Source organism: Sturnira hondurensis, unplaced genomic scaffold (assembly GCF_014824575.4).
Source record: "Sturnira hondurensis isolate 20B ecotype Veracruz unplaced genomic scaffold, ASM1482457v3 Scaffold0022566, whole genome shotgun sequence".
In the NCBI taxonomy this organism is placed as follows: domain Eukaryota; kingdom Metazoa; phylum Chordata; class Mammalia; order Chiroptera; family Phyllostomidae; genus Sturnira; species Sturnira hondurensis.
Genome location: NW_028095197.1, coordinates 8620553 through 8641766, shown reverse-complemented (window position 1 = coordinate 8641766; position 21214 = coordinate 8620553). Strand labels below are relative to the sequence as shown.

The 21214-nt window shown below is 49.7% G+C and overlaps 1 protein-coding gene across 3 annotated transcripts in view; it reads left to right on the top strand.

The window, feature by feature from the left end:
- The first annotated feature begins 2251 nt into the window (after positions 1-2251).
- FBXO10 (F-box protein 10) overlaps positions 2252-21214 on the top strand; it is a 38289-nt gene continuing 19326 nt past the window's right edge. Inside the window, exons 1-3 of one of the 3 annotated variants that reach the window (XM_037035860.1) lie at positions 2252-2318; positions 15003-15593; positions 19376-20209. In XM_037035860.1, the coding sequence (XP_036891755.1) occupies positions 15009-15593; positions 19376-20209 (1419 nt within the window). In that variant the 5' untranslated portion in view covers positions 2252-2318; positions 15003-15008. Of the gene's footprint in view, positions 2319-14595; positions 14835-15002; positions 15594-19375; positions 20210-21214 lie in introns of those variants that run through there. The other 2 variants (XM_037035861.1, XM_037035858.1) reach the window with 2 other exon arrangements.

Sequence of the window (21214 nt, the reverse complement as noted above, 5' to 3'; positions counted from 1 at the left end):
CAGTGGACAATTATGTATGTTTCCTCATTTGTTTCACGACAAATAGCAACCGAGTGCCGGGCGCCACGATGAGCAGGTCGGCCCTTGTCTCGTGGAGAAGGAAACCCACAGCAAGTGGTGAGGTAGAGACGTGCCCAGGGGAGAGGAGGGCAGCAAGAAGAGAGGGCTCAGCTGCAGTTCGCCAATGACGTTTTTCTATCCAAGTACTTATATATAAACATCACATTTTCCATTCAGCAAGCGATGCCCTGCTAATAAGGGGGGCAGCGTGCTCTTGTAGAAACCTGCGCTTGCACCGCTTTAAAAGGCTTAGCTGTTTCATAGCAACGCCAATACGATAATGTTGGCTGGCACAGATCCAGAAATTCAGGCTTTTGATTGATTATTGACAGACATCTAGACTGCCGGTTTCACACAACAGGGTACTTTTCAAAGGATTGAACATCATAGCTTTGCCTGTCAAATAAAATCATCAAATCACCTTTGATGATTTACCTTTTTAATCATCAAATAAAAAGATAAATCATCAAACCCACTACAGTGTAACACCATGAACTGTTCTGACCTAAGTCAGAGAGGTCTTCCCGCTGTATCTGGCTACTGTGTGTACAGCTTTGTGTCTTTGCTTAAAATAAACTGTTGGCTTTAGGCTTAGGGTGGTTTTCCCCCATTCATAAAAGAGCAGCTGCACAGTAATTGGCCTCACTCAGAATAATAATAGACGGAATGCATTTTTATAGAATACAGTTTGTAGAACCAGGGACTGGCAGGTCAGAGGCACCACAGGCAAGGGTCAGCCACCACAAAGCCCAGCCTGGTGCGGTAATTTCTTTTCCACAGCAATCTTAAGTTAGATTTCTGTAGCTGACATTCTCTCCTAAAATCTAGAGGTCTACATCCAACTTGCCTTTTTGATTGCCTCATTTGGATGAGACCTAGGCATCTTAAATGGAGCAAATGCAGAGTTGAGTTCTTGATCTCCCTCCCCCTCCAATCATGTTCCCTCCAATAGTTACCATTTCAATAAATAGCACTTCCATGGCCCAGTCAGTAGGTTAAGCTAATAGTCTGAGAGCCGCCCCCTAACTTCCCTTTGAAGGGAAGCCACCTTTGACTCTACCTCAGAAATGGACCTCTAATCCATCTCTCTCCAGCTTCATTATCGCCACTCCAGTCCAAGTCTTAACCAAGTCCCCTGCTTCCACTCTGTCTATTCTCCACATAGTAGCAGGCACAGCATTAAAAAAAAAAGAAAGGTATCAAATCACATACATCCCTTCCGTGGCTTCCTTTCACATACAATGTAGAAATCCTGGTCATGGCCTACTAAGCGCTGCAGGATCTAGCTCCCAACTAACTTCTCCAGCCTCACTTGACTGTTCTCTCCGTAACCTAATAAGCTTCTAACAAACTGGACATCTCCCATTTACCCAAAGAGCAGTCTTCGCCCCGCCCCGCCCCACCCGAGGGTTCGCCCTTGCTTTCCCTCCTCTCTGCCATCTGGTTAACCCCTTACCTTTCTCAGAGAAGTCCCTGACCACCTTCCCTTCCCCCTAATTTTAAACCAGAGCTCCTTCAGTGCACTTAACCATAATTTAAAATACGTATTTAAATGACACCTGATTAATGACCACCTTCTCCACTTGAAAATTAACTTCAAGAAGATAGGGCTTTGCTCCCGTATATTATGCCCATAACAACAACAGCGGCAGCAACAACTACCCTTTACGGTGTGGCAGGCACTCGGCTAAGCGCTGGGTGTACACACTCCCAGTGCACTGTCTGCCCAGTAGCCAGGGGTCGGTCTGTGGAATGAATGAACCCAGCCTCTAGGCGCACACCTTACCACCATCTGAAACAGCCCAGCCACACACCACCGTGGTGCTTGGAAGAATCATCCTTATACTGACCCCAGCGTGGCCCCCTGCAATTTCCACCCACCGATTCTATTTCTGCCCCTCCTGGGGCCACGCAGTACAAGCCTTAATCGTCCTCCCACAAGCTTGACTTCGCAGGACCTGAAGCCCGACGCGTCTCCCCTCGTGTCTCCCTCGTCCCTCTCAGTCCCTTTCCGCAGAGACTCCTCCAGGTTCGGTTCCTTTCCCCTCTGGTGGTCTGGGAACCGGCCCCTGCTGCAGGTCCGCGCTCCCAGCATCCCCCGCCTCGAGGGTCACGTGATGGTGCCCGCCCCGCACCAGCCCAGCAACTGTCCGCCCCCCGGGCGGGGCTCGCCGCGCGTCCTCCAGCCAGACTCTGCCAGGCTCCTTTGCGGCTCCGGTGCCCTCGGCCAGGACTGCGCCCCAGGGAGCTCCGGCCAGGTAAGAGGTGGTCAGCCTGCGGTGGCTGCGGGCGAACTTATTCCATTTGCATCCCAGTGACGCCCCAGGCCTGGAGCTCGGGGCGGACCAGGGGAGGGGCTCGGGCTCTGGGTGGCGGGGGCGTCTACTCCTGGGAAACCGGGGGAGCTTCTGGAGGCCACCGGCCCCGGAGGTGCCTGCCGCTGGGTCCCTGCAGAGGCTGAGCATCTGGCCCTGGCGGGACCAGCCAGGGATACCCGCAGGCCGCTCGCTGCCTCGCGCCTCTGCACCCTGCAAGCATCTGCACGCTCAGCCTTGGGTTCCACTCCTGTAAAACCACGCGCCGGGAAGGTGGACCTCCGCGGTTACCTTCAGCCCTGAGATTTTGCAAGTTGTAAGTGAAGTCGAAGAAGCAGGCTTTTGGGATGGGAAGAGCCCTCACCAAGAACTCAGGAGTGAGTGTCTGGACCGGGCACCTTATTCCAAGTCTTCTGTGTTATGCAAATCGCAAGCCTCTTTGAGACTCGGTTTCTCCATCTTTAAAGTAAAGGTGATGACCCCTGCTCGGCCTCCCTCACGGGACTACGGTGAAGAATGAAAAGCCATTTATTTGAAGAGCCAGAACTCTCTGGGTTCAAGTTCTAGTTTTGCCACTTACTAGCTGTGTGACCTTGAACCATATAGAATCCTCGTTTGTTAAAAGCAGGTAATAATATTAGTTAACTTCATTAGGTTGCTGTGAGCATTAAGTTTAAAGGGTTTAGCCCAGTGTCAAGCACAGAAGTGCTCAAAGGTAGTGCTATTCATATAATTATTACATTAGTAAGCTTCACGTAAGGGATGCTTAGAATAATCACACTTCAAGTTGCTATATAGTTAGTCCTTAAAAGAGTACTGTTTTGGTTTCCTAAGAAAGCATCTATGTGGGACTCTTTCCCCTTTCTGGATCCCTTTGGTTCTCATTTACAATTGGCCAGTGAACCTGTTGTTCCTATTCAGAGAGTCAGGCAGGATGGGAACATAAATGTACTTGAGCAGATGGGTATCAGATTCCCTCTGAGAAAGGGGGAAAAAAAAAAAAAGCCAGGCCTATGCTGCCACCAAAAAAAGCACAGTATGGTGATTGACTGTCAGAGCTGGAGGATGCCTGGGAAGCTGTCTAAAACAGCTCTCTCCTTTTGCACATGGGGAGGCTGGACCCAGAAAGAGACCAGGATTTTGATTTTCTCAAGACCTGACAATATTGGCACTGTGTGATGGAAAGAACATACACTATTTACCAGACACTGTGCTCTCCCTCAGGTCTGACCTAATGTTTCATTTATCCAACAAGTATTTTTGGAGCACCTACTGTGTGCTTGTACACTTACTAGAAGCTGGAGAAGAAATAGATATGTAATACATATGTGTATATATATATATGTCTCCCTCCCTCTGCTGGTTCTCAGAACATTTTATAATAACAGTAAGTTTCAGCTCCCAGTGAACTTGCCTCATAGCAGCTGGTCCCATGGGACAGAAACACACAGAGACTTAAATTGTTTCATGATCAATCACAGCCGTCCCAGAGACCTCCTTGGAGCCTGGTTAGATTTCAGACACTGGAGAAAATGCTGCTTTGTCAGGGCTTTTAGGAGAGGATTTCCTCCTGGCTTGGAGCAGTTGGATTTCTTTGTCTTTCTGGTTTCAAGCCTCTAATTGTTTTTAGATTTCTGGAAAAAGCCACCCTTACCCATACTGCCTTCATTTTGGTTTCCATGGTTATTAGATGAATTGTATTTTTATGGTAGCACAAGTAGCTGTTAAGTAATAACCTCGTCAGGCAGTCCCGATTTCTCTGTGGGTTTCTGTTTTCTGATGGTGGACCTCTGGGTTTGTTTGTTTTTTTTCAGTTACAGAGCAGTCAAACTAGCCCTCCCTGCCTCCCTCCCTCCTTCTTTCTTTCCTTTAATAAACATGCGTATGTGACAGAGCCAAGAGGAATGGGAATAGGTAGAAAGATACACACACACACACACACACACACACACACACACACACACACAACCCCCCCCCCCCCCCCCCGGCTTAGGGACCTTGGAGTCCTGGGGGAGGTGCGAGGGGCAGAGCAGTGGGGCTCTGACAGGTGTGGGTTGGGGGTCAGCCGGGGCTCTCAGAGGTTGGGGAGAGAGTGTCCTGGGCAAGAAAGAAGACACCACATACTGAGATGCTTTTCAGGGAAGATGTAAAAGAAACAAGTTCCTTTTACTTGTCTCAGTCACATAGTAATAATAGATGGTACCACAAGAAGTATTTTGTCCTTCCACTGGTCTTAATGAGTGAACCTTCTCTTGAGTCATCTATTACAGGCTTTGTTTGAAATGCCTGCTAATTTCCCTCATTACTCTTTCTATTATCTTGGTGTTATAAGGTAACACTTTTCGTTTTCTACTTGTACGCGTGGTGCTGTGTACATAAAGGTAGATACACTGGCAGGCATCCAATTTAGATTTTTTAAATCTCATTTCAGATGTTGAGCCTGTGTGTCCCATTTCACCAATTATGTTCTAATCCAGTCACATTTCTTTATTTTTTCCAAGTAATCTCCCAATCCCGTTTGCAATTTCAGTGTCTCCCACTTCCAAACCCCCTGGGGACTTAACCGGCCCAAAGAAGTCAGTCTTTCTTCCCTTCACCGAGGAGAGAACTGCAGAGTCTGAGCAGCCGACCCACAGTGTTGTCTCTGAAACAGTGGCGGGGCATCAGCTTGGAGATCTGTCCTGCACCGTGCAAGGCTGTGTGGTCGCTGCTGCTCACACCCCTGTTGGAGCAGGTTCCTGCCCGCGGGGCCCCAGGCTTGGGTCCCGAGGTTAGCGCTTTTGCAGTGTGTGCCCGTGGGCTTAGCCGTCCTCCCCGAAGCACTGAGTTCTGGGCTGCGTCTGGAGCCTGTCACCGGCTGGTTCTCCAGTGTCCTGATGAGTTCTCTTTGGAGACACGGGAGGCCCTTTCTCGCTAGCAATCTTCGTCAGGATCACCCCATTTTTAACCCTTTCATCGGGGTTTGGAGGCTCCACCCTTTTTGTTTCTAATCCTAATCCAAGACGTTTTTTGGCAAATTGGTTTTCTTCTCTTGGATTCTTCCTGTGGAGGATTTTCACGAATGGCGGCCTTCAACAAGGTAGCTCCCCCAGGGCTTTGGGCGCCTACTCACCTTACTTTTCATGTGTAAGAGGGGTCCTCTGATGACTCTTGGCGAAGCAAAGATCCGTTCCCAGGAGACTCTGTCTTCACCTATCGTCCTAAGAGAAGTAGGCATGATTGAAAATTTACTTGGCAGGTCCCCTCTTAGATGTTTGGGGGACAAGATTTTAATTTAAAAGTGAAAGATTTTCAGTTCCCTCTACTTTTCTAAGAATCATACAATCATCAGGATGTTTATTTCACTGTCTTTGCTTTAAACCTTACAAAGTGTGAGATCCAGTAAGAATGCCTACAGGAAAAAAATCACAAAACATATAGGTTAACATTTCTAAAGAAATACACGTATAACCACCGCCCATGTCAAGAAGCAGAGCATCGCCGGTACTTAGAGTGCTTATAGCACCCCCTTCCGAAGCATGACCTCCTCCCCAGAAGAAACAACTGTCTTGACTTCTGTGGTAATCGCTTCTTTGCTTTTCCTTGTAGTTTTGTCACCTGTAGTTATATTCCTAAACAGCGCGGTTTATTTTCACTAGTTTTTAAACTTTATACATGTAGAATCATATTGTGCACATTGTGTGTTTGCTGTTTTTTGCTCAGCTTGTTGGTGGGTTGCCTCCGTGTGATGACCACACTTATTTTTACTGCCAACAGTGTTTCATGATACAAATATGTCACAGTATGTTTATTTGCCCTGTAGCTGATGGACACCTATGTTGCTTATAGTTTCCGACTACCAAGAACATCATAGACATTTTTGACTACGTATGCGAACAAGTGTCTTTAGGTTGCGTGAGAGTGGAGTTGCTTTGCTGTATAATACCAGTTTTCTAAGTGATTGTACCAGTTTACTTTCTGGCCAGTGGTATATGAGAGTTCCAGTTGCTTCACATACTTGCAAATGTCTGGTATTGTCGGTTTAAAATTTTTTAACTGTTCTTAGTCTATGATATCTCTTGTGGTTTTAATTCTCTTCCTTGTTTACTGATGTTGAGCAGTTTTTTAATTGGTCAATTGCATGGTCCCTTTTTGTGAACTACAAGCTTTTACCTATTTTTCTTATTGATTTGTTGGAGTTCTTTTTTTAAATATTTTATTTATTCATTTTTAGAGAGAGGAAGGAAGGGAGAGAGAAAGGGAAATATCATTGTGTGGTTGCCTCTTGAGTGCCCCCTACTGGGGACCTGGCCAGAGACCCAGGCCTGTGCCCTGACTGAGAATCACACTGGCAACCCTTCCGTTTGCAGGCCAGGCTCAATCTGCTGAGCCACACCAACCAGGGCTATTACAGGATTGTTTAATAGCCTGTCTTTATCTCTTAATGAATGTTTAATCCCTATTTAGTTACTATAACTACTGATGTATTTAGATTTAAATGTCTTCATATTTTATGCTTTTGACATATTCGCCCTGCCAGCTCTTCATTTCATTTTGACTCTTTCCTGCTTTGGGGTGATTTTTAAAAGATTTCATTTATTTATTTTTAGAGAGCGGGGTTGGAGGGAGAAAGAGAGGGAGAGAAACATCACTGTGAGAGAGAACCATTGATCAGTTGCCTCCTGTTCTCACTTTGACCGGGGACTGAACCTGCAGCCCAGCCACGTGCCCTGACTAGGAATCAAAGCAGTGACTTTTCACTTTGTGGAATGATGCCCAACCCACTAAGCCATACAAGTCAGGGCTCTTTTGGGTTATTTTTAATCATTCAGGTTTTTGTTTCCTCTACGAGTTTGCATATGTGCACTTTCTCTTTTTTAATGGTTACCCCTGAAATTATGATTTAACCAAAGTTGATAAATTAAACTTAGAGGTGATGTATATCCGCCCGCCTGAACTCTTTTCACCCCCTTCCCGCCTAGTGGTGGACCGGGTGTCATCCTCTGCATCAGCTTTGGTTACGGTCATTTAAGGACCCACAGATGGAACAAATGTGATGGAGGAAAAAGAATGCAAAGAACTTGCTTGAGAAAACTATGTACATTTGCTAAGAATGTGCATAGTTTTGGCTGCAAGTGATGAGCTTAGCCCCTCTTAACTTTAAGAAGAAAATCTCTTGGCTTATGAAACTGCATAGCTGGATCCAGGGGCTCAAAAACTATTTTAGGGCTCTCCGAGTGTGTGTCTGTTTCCATCTGTCCCAGTTGCTCAGCCTTGCTTTTTCTTAAGTTGGCTTCTTTCTTCAAATGAGCTCTTCTGAGCTGTCCCCATCCTGGCCTCGGGGGATGGCATGTCTGATTATCTATTTTGGGTCAAGTATCCACCCCGTATGCTGGAGGCCTGAGGCTCTCTGAGTTTCAGCCCCACCAGGACCAAGTGGAATGGGGGCAGGGTTCCTCTAAGGAACCAGAAGAGGGAAGGTGTGCCGGGCAGACAAAAGTTATACCTACTGCAGTCCACCACCACACTGGGGAGTGACGACCGGAAGAGTGACACAAAGAAAGAACAGGGTTGGAGAGGTTGCAACTGGAATGAAGTCAGGAAAACCTGTGCTAGAAAAGGAAAGGAGGACATCATATGTTTACGAGCCCACTGAAAGGGAGGGAAGAGTCTGGTCCAACAGGTCCTTTGCTCACCAACTGCTGGGCACCTTGGCTCTGTTGGCTGAGGACATGGTGGTTCACAGCAGCAGAGGCGAGAGAGCGAGTGTAGGGCTCTCTAGCTTGTGGAGGACATTCCACACTCAGCCATGGAGCTTGCTAGTCCCACAGTCCTTTTAAAGAGAAACCTCCACATCCACAACTCATGCCGGGAAAGCCCTGGACAGTCATGGTCTCCACTGTGAAATCTTACTCTATCCCTACCCCGTAGAAGTCAAAACTTATGGACCAGAGATGGACATCAGACCCAAGAACAGTCAGTTCCTAGGCTCGCCAGGGGCCTGTGCAGGGGCTGTGAACTCAGTCCAGGTTAGGAACCTCAGCTGTGCTGCTGACTGACTAAATAAAAAATGGGAGTAACTGTTTAGTCCTAGAATTGGGGTGAAGACTGCTGCCTCTTGGGTTGTCAAGTGCTCCTTGAGATGACAAATACAGAGCGCCTGGTACTTAGTAAGTCCTCATCACACCTTCCCCTGCCTCCTCAAGCTGACGCAGCCAGTTAGTGTTAAATCAGGACAAAAACCCAAGTCTCAGGATTCCCACTCCAGTGCACTCTCCTAGGTGAGCCGCAGTGAGCGGGCATTGGAGGGGAGAGGAGGGGCCCTCGTGGCTCCCGCCCACGCTCAGAAAGCACTGTGTGCACATCAGAACACAGCGTTCTGGTCCGTGTCAGCAAATTTCAAAGCTGGAAGTAAGAAACGGCTGATGATTTCTCAGGCCAAAGAGAGCTGAGTTTTGAAGAAATGCTGAAAAGCCCAGCTGAGATTTTCATCGTCTTCGAAGCTTTGGGTTTTGTCTCTTTCCCACCGTGTGTGTGTGTGTGTGTGTAGGTGCAGGTGTGTACAGGGCTCTCCCATGCGTCACACTATTTTTACTCTGTGGATTTTTATATGAAAATCCACAGAACTTTAGGGAGATTGACTTTGATTTGAAGAAAGTTATAAAATCATTCACCCATTACAGTTGCTTAATTAGTACCGTTTGTAGTTATTTCCACTGGAGCTTTGTATGCCTCGTAATGTGGGGAGAAAATATCTTTTTGTCTTTTTGTCAGCGCTAAATAGAGTGCTGAGTTGTCCTAGATACTCAATGCCCCTCACTGACTTTTTATTAGAGGCAGAGCTCCTTCCACTTTGATACTGACATGGCCTCCCCTCAGCAGGAAGCTACCTCATTTTCTTCATCACACAGACATGAAGCAGACTGGCTATGTCCCCTGTCCTCCCGACTGCCCAGTGAGGGACAGGCAGACCCCCGACTGGAAGCCTGTTGGGCCCCTATTGTCTGAGTCATGTCAGCACGAACGTAGTAGGGCCTTTTGTGCTGCTCCCCACTGCCCTTGCCCCGCCCCCAGACTAATGAAAACTGTGCAAACCGATCCAGCTGGCCTTTCTCCCTGACACCTTCAGACTCCGGGGCTACAGCCAGACTGAGCCTCTTACTTTGTCTGGAACTCAGCTAGTTGTTTCCTACCCTGGGCTTTTACTGACACTTCCCTCTGCTTCCACTTCCCTTTCGTCCCTTTGCTGGCCCCATTCTTACTCGTGCCTCGGAGTCCGACTCAGGCGCCAGCTCTTCCATGAGGGTTGGCTGAACACACCAGTGGTTACCAACCAAGATTCTAGGGTCAGGCCTGACTTCAAGAAAGGGCTCTGCTGCTCTCCAGCAGAGTGATTTGGGGTAAGTCATTTGTCACCTAAGTTCCCCCAGGCTTAGTTCCTTCATCTGTAACGTGAAGACAATAATCCCGTGTTTTATGGGATGCACTGTGTGCACTATAAGATGTACTCCCCCCAAATTTGGGAGGAAAGGGGGTGCGTCTTATAGTCTGAATGTGGCTTTCCATTTACATTGGTGAAATACTATGTTATTTATGGTATTAAATATTTATCACATTTTTTGCTTCAAATGTTTTTTCCTATTTTCCTCTAAAACCTAGGTGCAACTTATGGTCTAAAAACGTGGCCGCTTTAAATCGGTGCTTCTCAAACATGCAGCACACGTGCATTCCCTGGTCATCTCGTTGAAATGCCGGTTCTGATCCAGTAGGTGAGGATGGTGCCCGGGAGTCGGCATTTCTAACCGGCTCTTAGGTCCTGGGAACCTCGTTCTGAGTTGTAAGGCTTTGGAAAGGTGTTGAGAGATAAAGTGCAATAAGGCAGGAAACGTACGTAATGGTTTGTGCGCTTCAAATAGCCTTGCTTAGCAAATGGTAGCTGCTGCGGTCTTTGTTGCCTTCTGTCGTTATTGGCTCATTTCCCTAACTGGGGGTCACAGCTTTATTCTTTAAACAAGGGCTTTCCCTCTTTCATGGTCCTAAGCACTATTCCCTTAGACTGTGGTTTTGGATTTGGGGGGGTGTTGTTTTGTTTTCTGTCTTTGGGGAGTGTTGATAAAGGTGTCTTTGCCTCCAACCAGACTTGGGGGCGGGGTCTTTATCTGATTCCTCGCTACCTAACAGTGCCTACCACGGCCTTGCACACAGCAAGTGTTGACTGCGTGCTTGGGTTTTATTTACTTCTTTTTTCATTCCTTGGGGATCTGTGTGACTGTAGGGATTCTAAAGCTAATGGTCTGAATAGTCTCAACTCTACTAATACCCCAGATAACGATGAGGATGATTTATTCATTCAGTAAATGTCTACCGAGCACCTACTATGGGACAAGCATAGTTCTAGGCATAATCCAAAGCAGTGATACAGAGTTTCTGCCATTAAGGAGCTTCCACTGTGGGTATGTATATATATATATATATAAAACAATAAGCTCCTAGAGGGCAGAGAATGTGTCTAATTGTCATAGCAGGTTTCCTCATAGTAGGTGTTCAGGCAGTGTCACCCGGCCACTCCGCATCCGTATGTGCTGTCTCACCTTTCGCGTGGGTCATCCCTGTGCTGTCACATGGTACTTCCTCGTGCCCCCTTCACTCACCCCACAGATCCCCTCCAACAAAAGCATAAGTGAGCCAGATGGATGTCACTAGAGATTTTACTCCTGATTTGCCTACCCATCGTGCCCAGCAAACTAAATGGCCCCTAGAACCCACCTCGTCAGAAGCATTGGGACTCTAGATAGCAAAACAAAGCAGAGCTTTACTTCCCGGGCCTTATGTTGGTTAGACTCCATACAGTGTCCTAAGGATATTCACTCCCAGTGTCTCCTTAGCAAGTCGTGTTCAGTCTACGCCCTTTAGACGTGAGGCTGGAGAGGACTTCGTCAGCAGACTTACCTGTCTTTGGTCTCTGCTGTCTCCAGTGATCTCATTCCATCCCATGGCTTTAAATGTCATTCAGGTCTCTGTTTAAATGTCACTTCCTTAGAGACCTTCCTTAACAACCGTATCTAAAACAGCCCCTGTGCGTGTGCACGCGGGCACCAGGGCGCACAGGCCTCAGCTCACGTTACTTCCCTTCTGAGCATTTAGGTTCCGTTTAAGACTTACTGTCTGTCTCTGAGGGTAGGGACTTGGTCACATTTACTGCTTGTCAGTACCTGGAACAGTGCCTAGTGTAATAGTGGACAGTTAACAAATATTTGTAGATTACATGATTTTTTTCTTTGGAAATTCTCACAATCTTCACAAGCTGCAGCTGGACGGCCCTCCTCAGCGCACCAACAGGCAAGGACGTCGGCTCAGAGGGGTGGAAGGGTTTGCCTGGAGTCACTGGGCTGGGACGTAGTGGAGCCTGCTTGTCGAGTGCCAAGTCTGATGGGACTCACCTCCCGAGAGGGTGGCCTCTGCTTCACCCACTGCAGCTGGGGACACCAGGTGGTTAGATACCTGGAGGCATGTAGATACCTCCAGTGGGCTGTTAGGAGGCGCCATACAGAAAGCCTGAGTTCTCACACTCTCAGGAACACGTAACTAAAGGGGCAGTGTAAGGCCATTCCTCAGACTCCCATCCCAAGCTGGTTCCCACCCTGGCTTGTCCAGGCCTTAGTGGGCCTCCCACCCCAGGGGTGCAGGCCCCGGGGACGCTCGTTACTCCTACTTCCATAGCTCAGAGGCCCCGGTTGCCAAAAGCAAGGACAAGGCTTGGATATTTTTTTTAAGTGTTACTTGGTTATAGAAATCCCTGTTGCTGCATGGATCCCCATGGATTAGTGTAAAGATACAGTAAATAAAGCCAAATGGAACAACAGGGAGTGTGGTGTTTCAGTGAAAGGAAATCCTCAACTGAGCTCAGAGAGGGTCTGGACTCTCTTCTTATGCCAACACAACACAGCTTTGTGGCTTACATGTTGAGGGAGTCTAAATTATATTGCCTTTTTAAAAAAAGGAGCATTAAGTTTTTATTGCAGCAAGGCAGTTAGATACTGGTGGAACCCTTTGACCCCATCAGGCTTGCTTTTCTTCTTCCGATTTGAATTTATCCCTATGGCATGTCCCTTCTGTGTCTCAGCATGAACAGTCCGTGCTCTGGGCTGGAATTCCATCATCTCCCACCTCTGCGTGATCGCCAGGGTCGCTGTTTACCGCACAGCAGACGATCTCTGCTGGGCCTGATGGAGCCCTGCCCTGTGCAAGTGCAGCCCAGCTTTCAGCCAGGAAACTGCCCACCCATCTGCGCTGCTCGCTCCGTTCTGGCCCCTTGCCTCGGAGATCCCAGCGCTCCGGCAGCGCAGGCCTTAGAGCTGCCTCTGCGGTGAGCCTCCCACTCTGCTCGGGCTCCGTTTCCCTCACCACAGTAAGAAGGTGCCTCAGGACGCAAGCTGGGCCAGTCGTGCGTTCACCGCCTGTTTCCCTTCTCTCCAAGATCACAGGCGTGTGCAGCTGGCCCTTCAGTGCCTGAAAGCATAGATTTAGTTGCCCTCGTGTAGTTCGTCCAGCTTTGTAGTTGTTTATGGCAGAAGGATGACTATGAATCCAGTTCCAGTTAATCCACTGTGGCCTGAAGTGGAAGTTGAGGTTCGGCTTTGGGAACAGTGCTGTGCTTTTAGCATCTGTGGAATATCTGGGTCAAATTTCCCAGCAGGCCATTGGGTGTTCATGGGTGGAGCCTGAGAGAGAGCATCGGGGCTGGAGATTCAGGTTTTGTAGTCACGTGTTCAGTGGTGTTGAGGCCAAGGGAATGAAGTCAGGAACAGGAGACATCACTGTCACAGAAACCACCATGAGGACTGCCATGCACCTGGGGCGGTGACAGCTGTGGGGAGCCCATTTTCTCGTATCATGATGCTCACCAGTCCAGAGACCCACTTTCCTCTGGTGCCCCTGAGGACATTGTAAAGCTTCACTGGGCAATTAGAGAAAAGCCCATATACACATGCTCCCATACTAATTCTGAGAATGCTCAGAATGCCTTCCAGAGGTAGTCATACTTTTGTACTTCTAGCCTTCTTGGGGCTTAGAGAGCCAACAAGTATGATCATCATTTTCATGGAGTTGAGAGGAAAACCAGGGCCCTGAAGAAGTTAATGACCTGATTCAAGTCAGTGGTGGAGTCTGCACTGTTCCTGGGAGTCTCCGTTTCTAGGTGTCTACACACTGTACAGGGTTTCACGCTAGGAATTTGTTCTGACACAGTCCCCTTGTGTTCAGGTGGAGGCACTGACGCCCGTAAATGAGGGGGCTTTGAGTAAGTATGTATAACAAACCCGACGGAGCCAGCTGAAGCAAAAAGGGGGATTTATTATAAGAGTGCAGAGATAGCTGATGGAATTCGAAAGGCAGGAAGAAAACTGAGCTTTGAGAGGAGCCTTCAGCCAGGACCTGACGTGCTACAAAGAAGCCGGGATGCCCCTGTTTCTGCCCTTTCTCTGCTCTTTTATGTGTCGGATTCCTCCTTCTTGTTTAAAGCAGCTTCTTGTGCAGCCTCCATCAAGAAAATGTCTGCCGGCAACTATTCTTGAGTGCAGTTAGGAAAGAAGCAATTCATTCTCCTCCATTCAGGAAGGAAGTGATTCATTACCCTCTAGTCAGCAAGGGAGTCAACCTGGTTTGAGAGTCATGGCCCATATTCACCTGGAGGTCTCAGGGGCCCTGGTGGAGCCATCCAGAGTCCAGTCAGTTGCAGCCAAGGGGCTGGGGTGGCGTCGTTGCACACACACGCTGTAACTGTGGGTGTGAATTGCTGGGGGAAGGGGAGATGCTTTCCAGAAAAATGCGAGGGGGCCGGTGGTTGGGCAGCCAGCCCTGTGGGTGTTTGGGACACTGGGGTAGCATCAGTACACTACCAGTGGCAGAGCCACGACCAAGACCCAACGCCCCTGACCCAGCAGCAGTCTATCCTAAGGCTGCCTCACAAGGGGAAACAGTGGTAATTATCTGATCGGGTTACAAGGAGAGACAGACAAATGGGTACTCACTGCCTCAGTTCCCATTCCTACTGGTGTGGAGAAATAGAGGTCCCTTCCCTGGGAGTCCAGGGAATCCAGAGCTCTGGGGCTATAACACCCAAAAGCGGGTTCCCTCAGTATTAGTCCAGCCTCTTAGTTACCAGTCACAGAAACCCAGATCAAACCAGCTTAAGCACAAAGGGCCTTTATTAGAAGGCCAGTGAGGGGCCTCGAAAAACTGAAAGAGGAGTGGAAGATTCCAGGGCATCTGCAGGAATCTGGAATCCCACCAAAACACGTACGCATGTGCTCGCTTCTTTTCTTTACCTTTTTCAATTTTCATCCTCCATCTCTCCTTTTATCTGTGTTGCTCCGCAAGGTCTTCTCTGCAAGGTGAGGAATGTGGCTGCCAGCAGTTCCAGGGTCATCCCCGTACAGTGTCTGACCTAAGGGAAAAGGGGGTCTTCCCTGCTGATTCCAGGTAGAAGGTCCCAGAGAGGCATTCTGATGGAGGGGATGGAGTCCAATGGTTGGCTGGGCCTTGTCCACTTGCTCACCCCCAGGGTCAGGAGAAAGCAGGGGGTATTCTTAGAAGGGCAACATAAGCAAGGTCAATGAAGGCCTCTTGTGTTCTGTGTTCATCTCCCAGGGGACCATGGAGGCTGGTGGGCTCCCCCTGGAGCTCTGGCGCATGATCTTAGCCTACCTGCACCTTCCCGACCTGGGCCGCTGCAGCCTGGTGTGCAGGGCCTGGTACGAACTGATCCTCAGCCTGGACAGCACGCGCTGGCGGCAGCTGTGTCTGGGCTGTACCGAGTGCCGCCACCCCAACTGGCCCAACCAGCCTGACGTAGAGCCTGAGTCCTGGAGGGAGGCCTTCAAGCAGCATTACCTTGCCTCCAAGACATGGACCAAGAATGCCTTGGACTTGGAGTCCTCCGTCTGCTTTTCCCTTTTTCGCCGGAGGAGGGAACGCCGCACCCTGAGTGTCGGGCCGGGCCGTGAGTTTGACAGCCTGGGCAGCGCCTTGGCCATGGCCAGCCTGTATGACCGAATTGTGCTGTTCCCCGGCGTGTACGAAGAGCAAGGTGAAATCATCCTGAAGGTGCCTGTGGAGATTGTGGGCCACGGGAAGCTGGGCGAAGTGGCCCTGCTAGCCAGCATTGACCAGCACTGCTCAACCACGCGCCTGTGCAACCTCGTCTTTATGCCGGCCTGGTTCTCGCCCTTCATGTTTAAGGTGGGTACCCGCATCGGATGGATAGCCACTCCAGCCCCAACCCTGGCGTGGCCTCTTCACAGTGGGCTTGTAACCCTCTTTTTTGTTGGAATTGAGAGTTTAATCATCATTGCTGTAACACAGTCCTCTGAGTTCTGCACTAGTTGAGAAACCAGCACAGGGATCAGTAGAGATTAACATTCTACTTTATTCCTGGCAAAGCTGTATTAAAAAATGAGCCTTAGACTTGAGACCAAAACTTCTTTGTACTTCTTCCCTTCCAAACTGGGTCAACTGGAGCCACAGGTGGAGCAACTAGTAAGGAAATCCAGGATCCTGGAGGGTGCCACGTGGTGACAGAAAGTAGAGAACCCTTGTGGCTGTGTTCCCTGAGAGGGAGCCAGAGGGTGGGGGGGTGGCCAGTGGCATCGGTGCAGCAGCCCCACCTTGTGGAAGGTCAGGGAACGTCAGATTTTTAGTGGGGTGACTGGAGAGAGGGGCCAGGAATTACCAGGCCCAACACATTTCTTCTAGGAACATGAAACAGACGTTGTGTTCAAAGCAAAGTGTGTACTGAGGTGTTGGTAGCTCCGGCAAGAGCAGTCTGCAGCTGTTTCATTGCCTAAAAACTAATTGCAATGCCTGGATTATGCACCTAGTCAATGAAAATTATATTGCCACTTTACTACCAATAGCAACCAAATTGTCTCTCAGGTGTACAATGATTATACCAACACTCATTTACGATGCACTTACTGTGCATTGTAAATCCGTTTCGCAGCCAGTACTAAGATGCGTTGTGTCATCTGCTTCGTAGATGAGCAGACAGAGGCTCAGCAGGATTAAGCAACATGCCCAGGTCTCAGACTTAGTAAGGGACAGAGCTCAGGTCCAGCATCTGTATTCATAATCCAGGTGACTTCCCACCTGTGGCCTCATGTGGTCCCCAGAGCAGATGCGGGGTCCCCATGTGCAGACAAGGGGCAACGAAGCTCAGAGCTGCTGAGTCAGTTTCTCAGGTGGATAGTGAGGTTAGACCTCAACTGTAGGCCTTCTGATTCTAAGCACTTTTGAACTTATAATGTGCTGAATTCCCAGCTTTTTAGTCCTAGAATGTTTCAGAAGGACTGATGAGTTCCTCCCGTGCTGGTCTGCAGACATTTCGCACACTTACTCTAAGAGTAATATGTTCTTTTTAGCCTCTGCTCCCCGCTCAGAAGTGTGGCTGTGGATCCTCAAGGGAGCAGGCCTGGCCTTAGACTTCTCTGTAGCCCCGCCCACCATCTGGCTTGGTGCTTGGCACGTATTAGTGCTCAGTCCACCATCGTCTTTTTTCACTGAAAATGGAGCTAGGGGCTAGCTAGGATGACCTTCCCTAAAAAATGTAAAGGCCAGGGTGAATTCACTGCAGGGTGAATTCACTGCAGGGTGAATTCAGTGACTTCTGGTGAGAACCTTAGCAGTGGCTCTGCGTCTCCATTGAGCTGGTGTGTATCTGCAGAGAAGACAAAGGAAGGCAAAATCAACAAATTACAGCAAGAAAAATATTAGGTTAGGCATAAGGAAGAACTGAGAGGTGAAATAGCGAATTAAATTCCGGGACAAGCTCTCAAGGAAGGAGACTGCTAGAGAATGTAAGAATTGTTCAAGGGGTCGATGTGCCTGGATTACTCCGTGAGGTCATGAAATACTCCCTCACTTTATGCTTCATAGCCATCTGGTGGAATTTGGCACACAATCCAGAAAGTTCTTTTGCAGAAATTAGAGCAGCTGGCCTTCTCAGGCAGGCCCAGAGAGCTAAGGGGCCCAGGTGGGCTGTGCTGTGGCGTTTCAGCACTTCCCTGCCCCTCCCCAAAGGGCCCTCTGCTCTTCCCATCACCCACAGATGATGTGAGCTAACTTTGTGCCTGACTCTGTGCCTTGTGCTTTGTGGGGGCAACTTTTCCCACAAGCCCCCCGTCCACCACGGATGAAAGTAAACACTACCAAGACATGATCTGCTTGGGGAGGAGAGGTGGCCAGTTTCTCCGAGGAAGAAGAGGCCTTGAGCCCCTTCCTCCGGGGGCTTTTATTGGGTTGCAATACGCAGGAATACAGGGCGGCAAGGATCAAACAGTAGATAACATTTCCAAGAAATCTGAGGGCTTAGTCTGAGTCAGAGTCTGACAGGAAGGGGGTTTTGCAGAAACTTCAGGGTTTCTTGCTCAGACCCTTAATATATGAATGAAAGCACTCTTAGCAAATTCTGTGTTTCACAGGATTTTGAGGAATTCTTTGTGATGACAGATTTTTCCCCTGGATCCACTCTAGCAAGGCAAGGAGCTGCACCCCCTCCCCATCAGCTTTTCAGGCTTAAGTGGGTTAGAGCCAGGAAGCTTCTCCCAGACGACATGGGGACTCGGGCTATATCACATAGCCGAGGGGCAAGGGTCTATTGCTCGCTCTTTGTTACAGACCCCCCAAGTCCTTCCATGATGGCCTCCCAAGTGATCGAATCTGGCTTAGGTTGCCCCTCTCTGTGAGGAGTCTTACCCGTCTCTAATTTCCAACCATGCTTTGGGGGCAGGGAGGAAACTGAGGCAGCATTCACTACCAGAGACAAGCTTTTGTCTCCTGTGGCTCACATTCTGGAGGTTGCTCACTCCTCCCTAGCCATAGGGGTTGGTCACAATTCCTGAAACCAGGCAGAGCAGTCCCCAACAGTGCTTTGTTAACTAGTAAGCCCCATGTTGCAGATAAAGAAGCAGAGGCTTAGAGAGGTGACGTCATTTGTCCAAGGTAACACCCTCGAAAGAAGCAGAGCTGAGACCTGTCCCAAGCAGTCAGGCTTAGAGCTATGCCCTTGACTGCTGCCCAACGTTGCCCCCATGGCTACAGGCTCGTTCTGCCCTCCAGGGCTGGCTGTCTCCTGCTGGGTCCAATGTGCACCAGTTGCCACACAGACTGGACTCTTTCCCAGCACCTGCGGCTGGGCCTCCCCACTGCCTGCCTGAACCCAGGCAGGTTCAGCCCCTCCTGGCCTGGCCTGGCCTCTGTCAGCCCTCAGGCTCCTGCAGGGCTGGGCCCAGAACTGGGACACCAGCTGGTGCCCTGTGGTGTGTGCGCTGTGGGAGGGCACAAGCCCGCAGGGTGAGCACAGGTGCAAATGAAAGTGCTTAAAAAGGTGAGACCTAGAGAAACGCCATGTGATTTGATGCAGTCTTCATAGAACCCAGATTTAGGTCTGGACTCCCTCACCCTCACAGGTCTTGGTAAAGTTGGGCTCATGTCCCAGCTGCTTCCTAGGTGTGTAAAAATTCAGAGCTCCCCCAGCCATTTCCCATCATCCCTGGAGAGACTCTCTCCTGGTTCACTTCCCATGTTAAAATGTCCTGATTCTGTGGGACACAGCATCCTCCCTGATCCTTCAGCATCTTCCCCTTCCCCATTCTCTCCCCACAAAGTTTAGTTCTCACTAGGCACTTCTTGAGTGTTAGGAGAGTTTACTTGAGATCTGAGGTTTGGGGAAGGGCCCTGCTACAGAATGTGAACTTTTCCACCATTATCCATTTCTACTCTTATCCCCATTTCTTTGGGAGTGGAAGGAGGTAAGGGCTAGCAACTCCAAATTATCTTCCCTCTGATGCGGAGCAGCTCCCAGGTTCCTCCTGGGGCCAGCGACACTTGCCCCAGTGGGGCAGGGGACACGGTCAGCAGGACAAACGGCTCTCCATGCCCCGCCCTCCTGGAAGAGCATGTGGAGTACTGACTAGCGAAACAGATCTGACCCCTGCTGTCTTCACTTTCTCTTTTTCGTTCCCCAGACAACATCAGGTCATGTCCAGTTTGACAACTGCAACTTTGAAAATGGGCACATCCAGGTCCATGGCCCAGGCACCTGCCAAGTGAAGTTTTGCACCTTCAAAAACACCCACGTCTTCCTGCACAACGTGCCCCTGTGTGTTCTGGAAAACTGTGAGTTTGTGGGCAGCGAAAACAACTCCGTGACTGTTGAGGGCCACCCGTCAGCAGACAAGAACTGGGCCTACAAGTATCTACTAGGGCTCATTAAGTCCTCTCCCAGCGTGCTCCCTGCAGAGAGCTCTGACTCTTTAATGTTCCTGGACCTAGAGAGCAGGGACCAGGCCTGGAGCCCAAGGACGTGTGACATTGTCATTGAGGGCAGCCAGAGCCCCACCAGCCCTGCCTCTAGCTCCCCAAAGCCAGGCTCCAAGGCTGGCTCACAGGACGCAGAGGTGGGCAGCGATGGGGAAAGGGTGGCCCAGACCCCAGACAGCAGCGATGGAGGTCTGAGCCCCAGTGGTGAGGAAGAGGATGAGGACCAGCTCACATACAGACTCTCCTACCAAGTGCAAGGCCCGCGCCCTGTGCTGGGGGGCTCCTTTCTGGGTCCCCCTCTGCCAGGAGCGTCCATTCAGCTGCCCAGCTGCCTAGTGCTGAACTCACTGCAGCAGGAGCTGCAGAAGGACAAGGAGGCCATGGCACTGGCCAGCTCCGTGCAGGGCTGCCTCATCCGCAAGTGCCTCTTCCGGGACGGGAAGGGAGGTGTCTTTGTCTGCTCCTATGGCCGAGCCAAGATGGAAGGAAACGTCTTCCGGAACCTGACTTACGCAGTGCGGTGTATACATAACAGCAAGGTGCTGTCACAAGGCTTGCTCCACAGAACCGTGCGGCAGCACCGAGTTGCCGGGAACATGATTTTTGATTGATAAGAAGCCTCCTGTGGCTATATACAGGAAGGCTTTGATGGCATTATTTTGCATTTTTTAATTACGTTTTTCATAACTTTGTAATATACACTTGCCTTGTGTCTGTCATCTGATTTGGGGAGGGCAGAGACTATTTTCCCCATTTGACACCTTATACAGCCCTAGTTGTTACCCTCTTGAACGATGGCTCTGGTGACTTTGGGCAGGAATCGTGCCACCAGTGAGTCTCTAGAAAGGAACCTGAAACACTGATATTCAAGGTTTTTGACTAAAAGAAAAACATCCACGATGTCTCATGAGTCCAGTTATGTGCTAAGTGGCCTGAGTACAAGCAGGGAGCATGGGCAAGAGCGCACAGCTTACTCAGCTGGCCCCTGTGCCCAAGAGCAAGGCCTCTATCCAGTGGCCAAGGGCAGCCGCCCTGTCTGCCCTCTAGGACATCCCCAGGAGTATCACTGGCTAATTTTTTTCTTCTTCTTTGTGTATTTTGTAATTTTTAGTTGAAAGTCAAGTAGCTCGTATAGCACAGTAGAGACAGGTAAATCGAGGCCATCAGGGGCCCCGGTTCGGATTGATCTCATCAGGACTGGGGCTGGTTTCAGATTTTGTCATGGCTGTGATAACCCTCAGTGTGCCTCATGTTCCTCGAGCATGACCTTGGGCTGGCTTGCTAGTGGGCTTTCCTCCTCCTTAGGTCTTCCCTTTGCTCCTTCTCTGCAGTGAGGACCTCTGTCCACACAGTTGGCCCTCAGCGGTGCACTGCTGTCGTGGGCGGCTCTGCGACAGCCAGCCTAGGGGTGGGGCTTCTCTCATTAGCTGTGGGTGCATCATTAGCTGTCTAGTTCTTCGGTCAAGAAGCTCAGGGTAGGCCCTTCTCGTTGGTACTGCCCCCACCCCGACACTAGGGGCTCTAGTGATCTGGGCTCAAGGTTT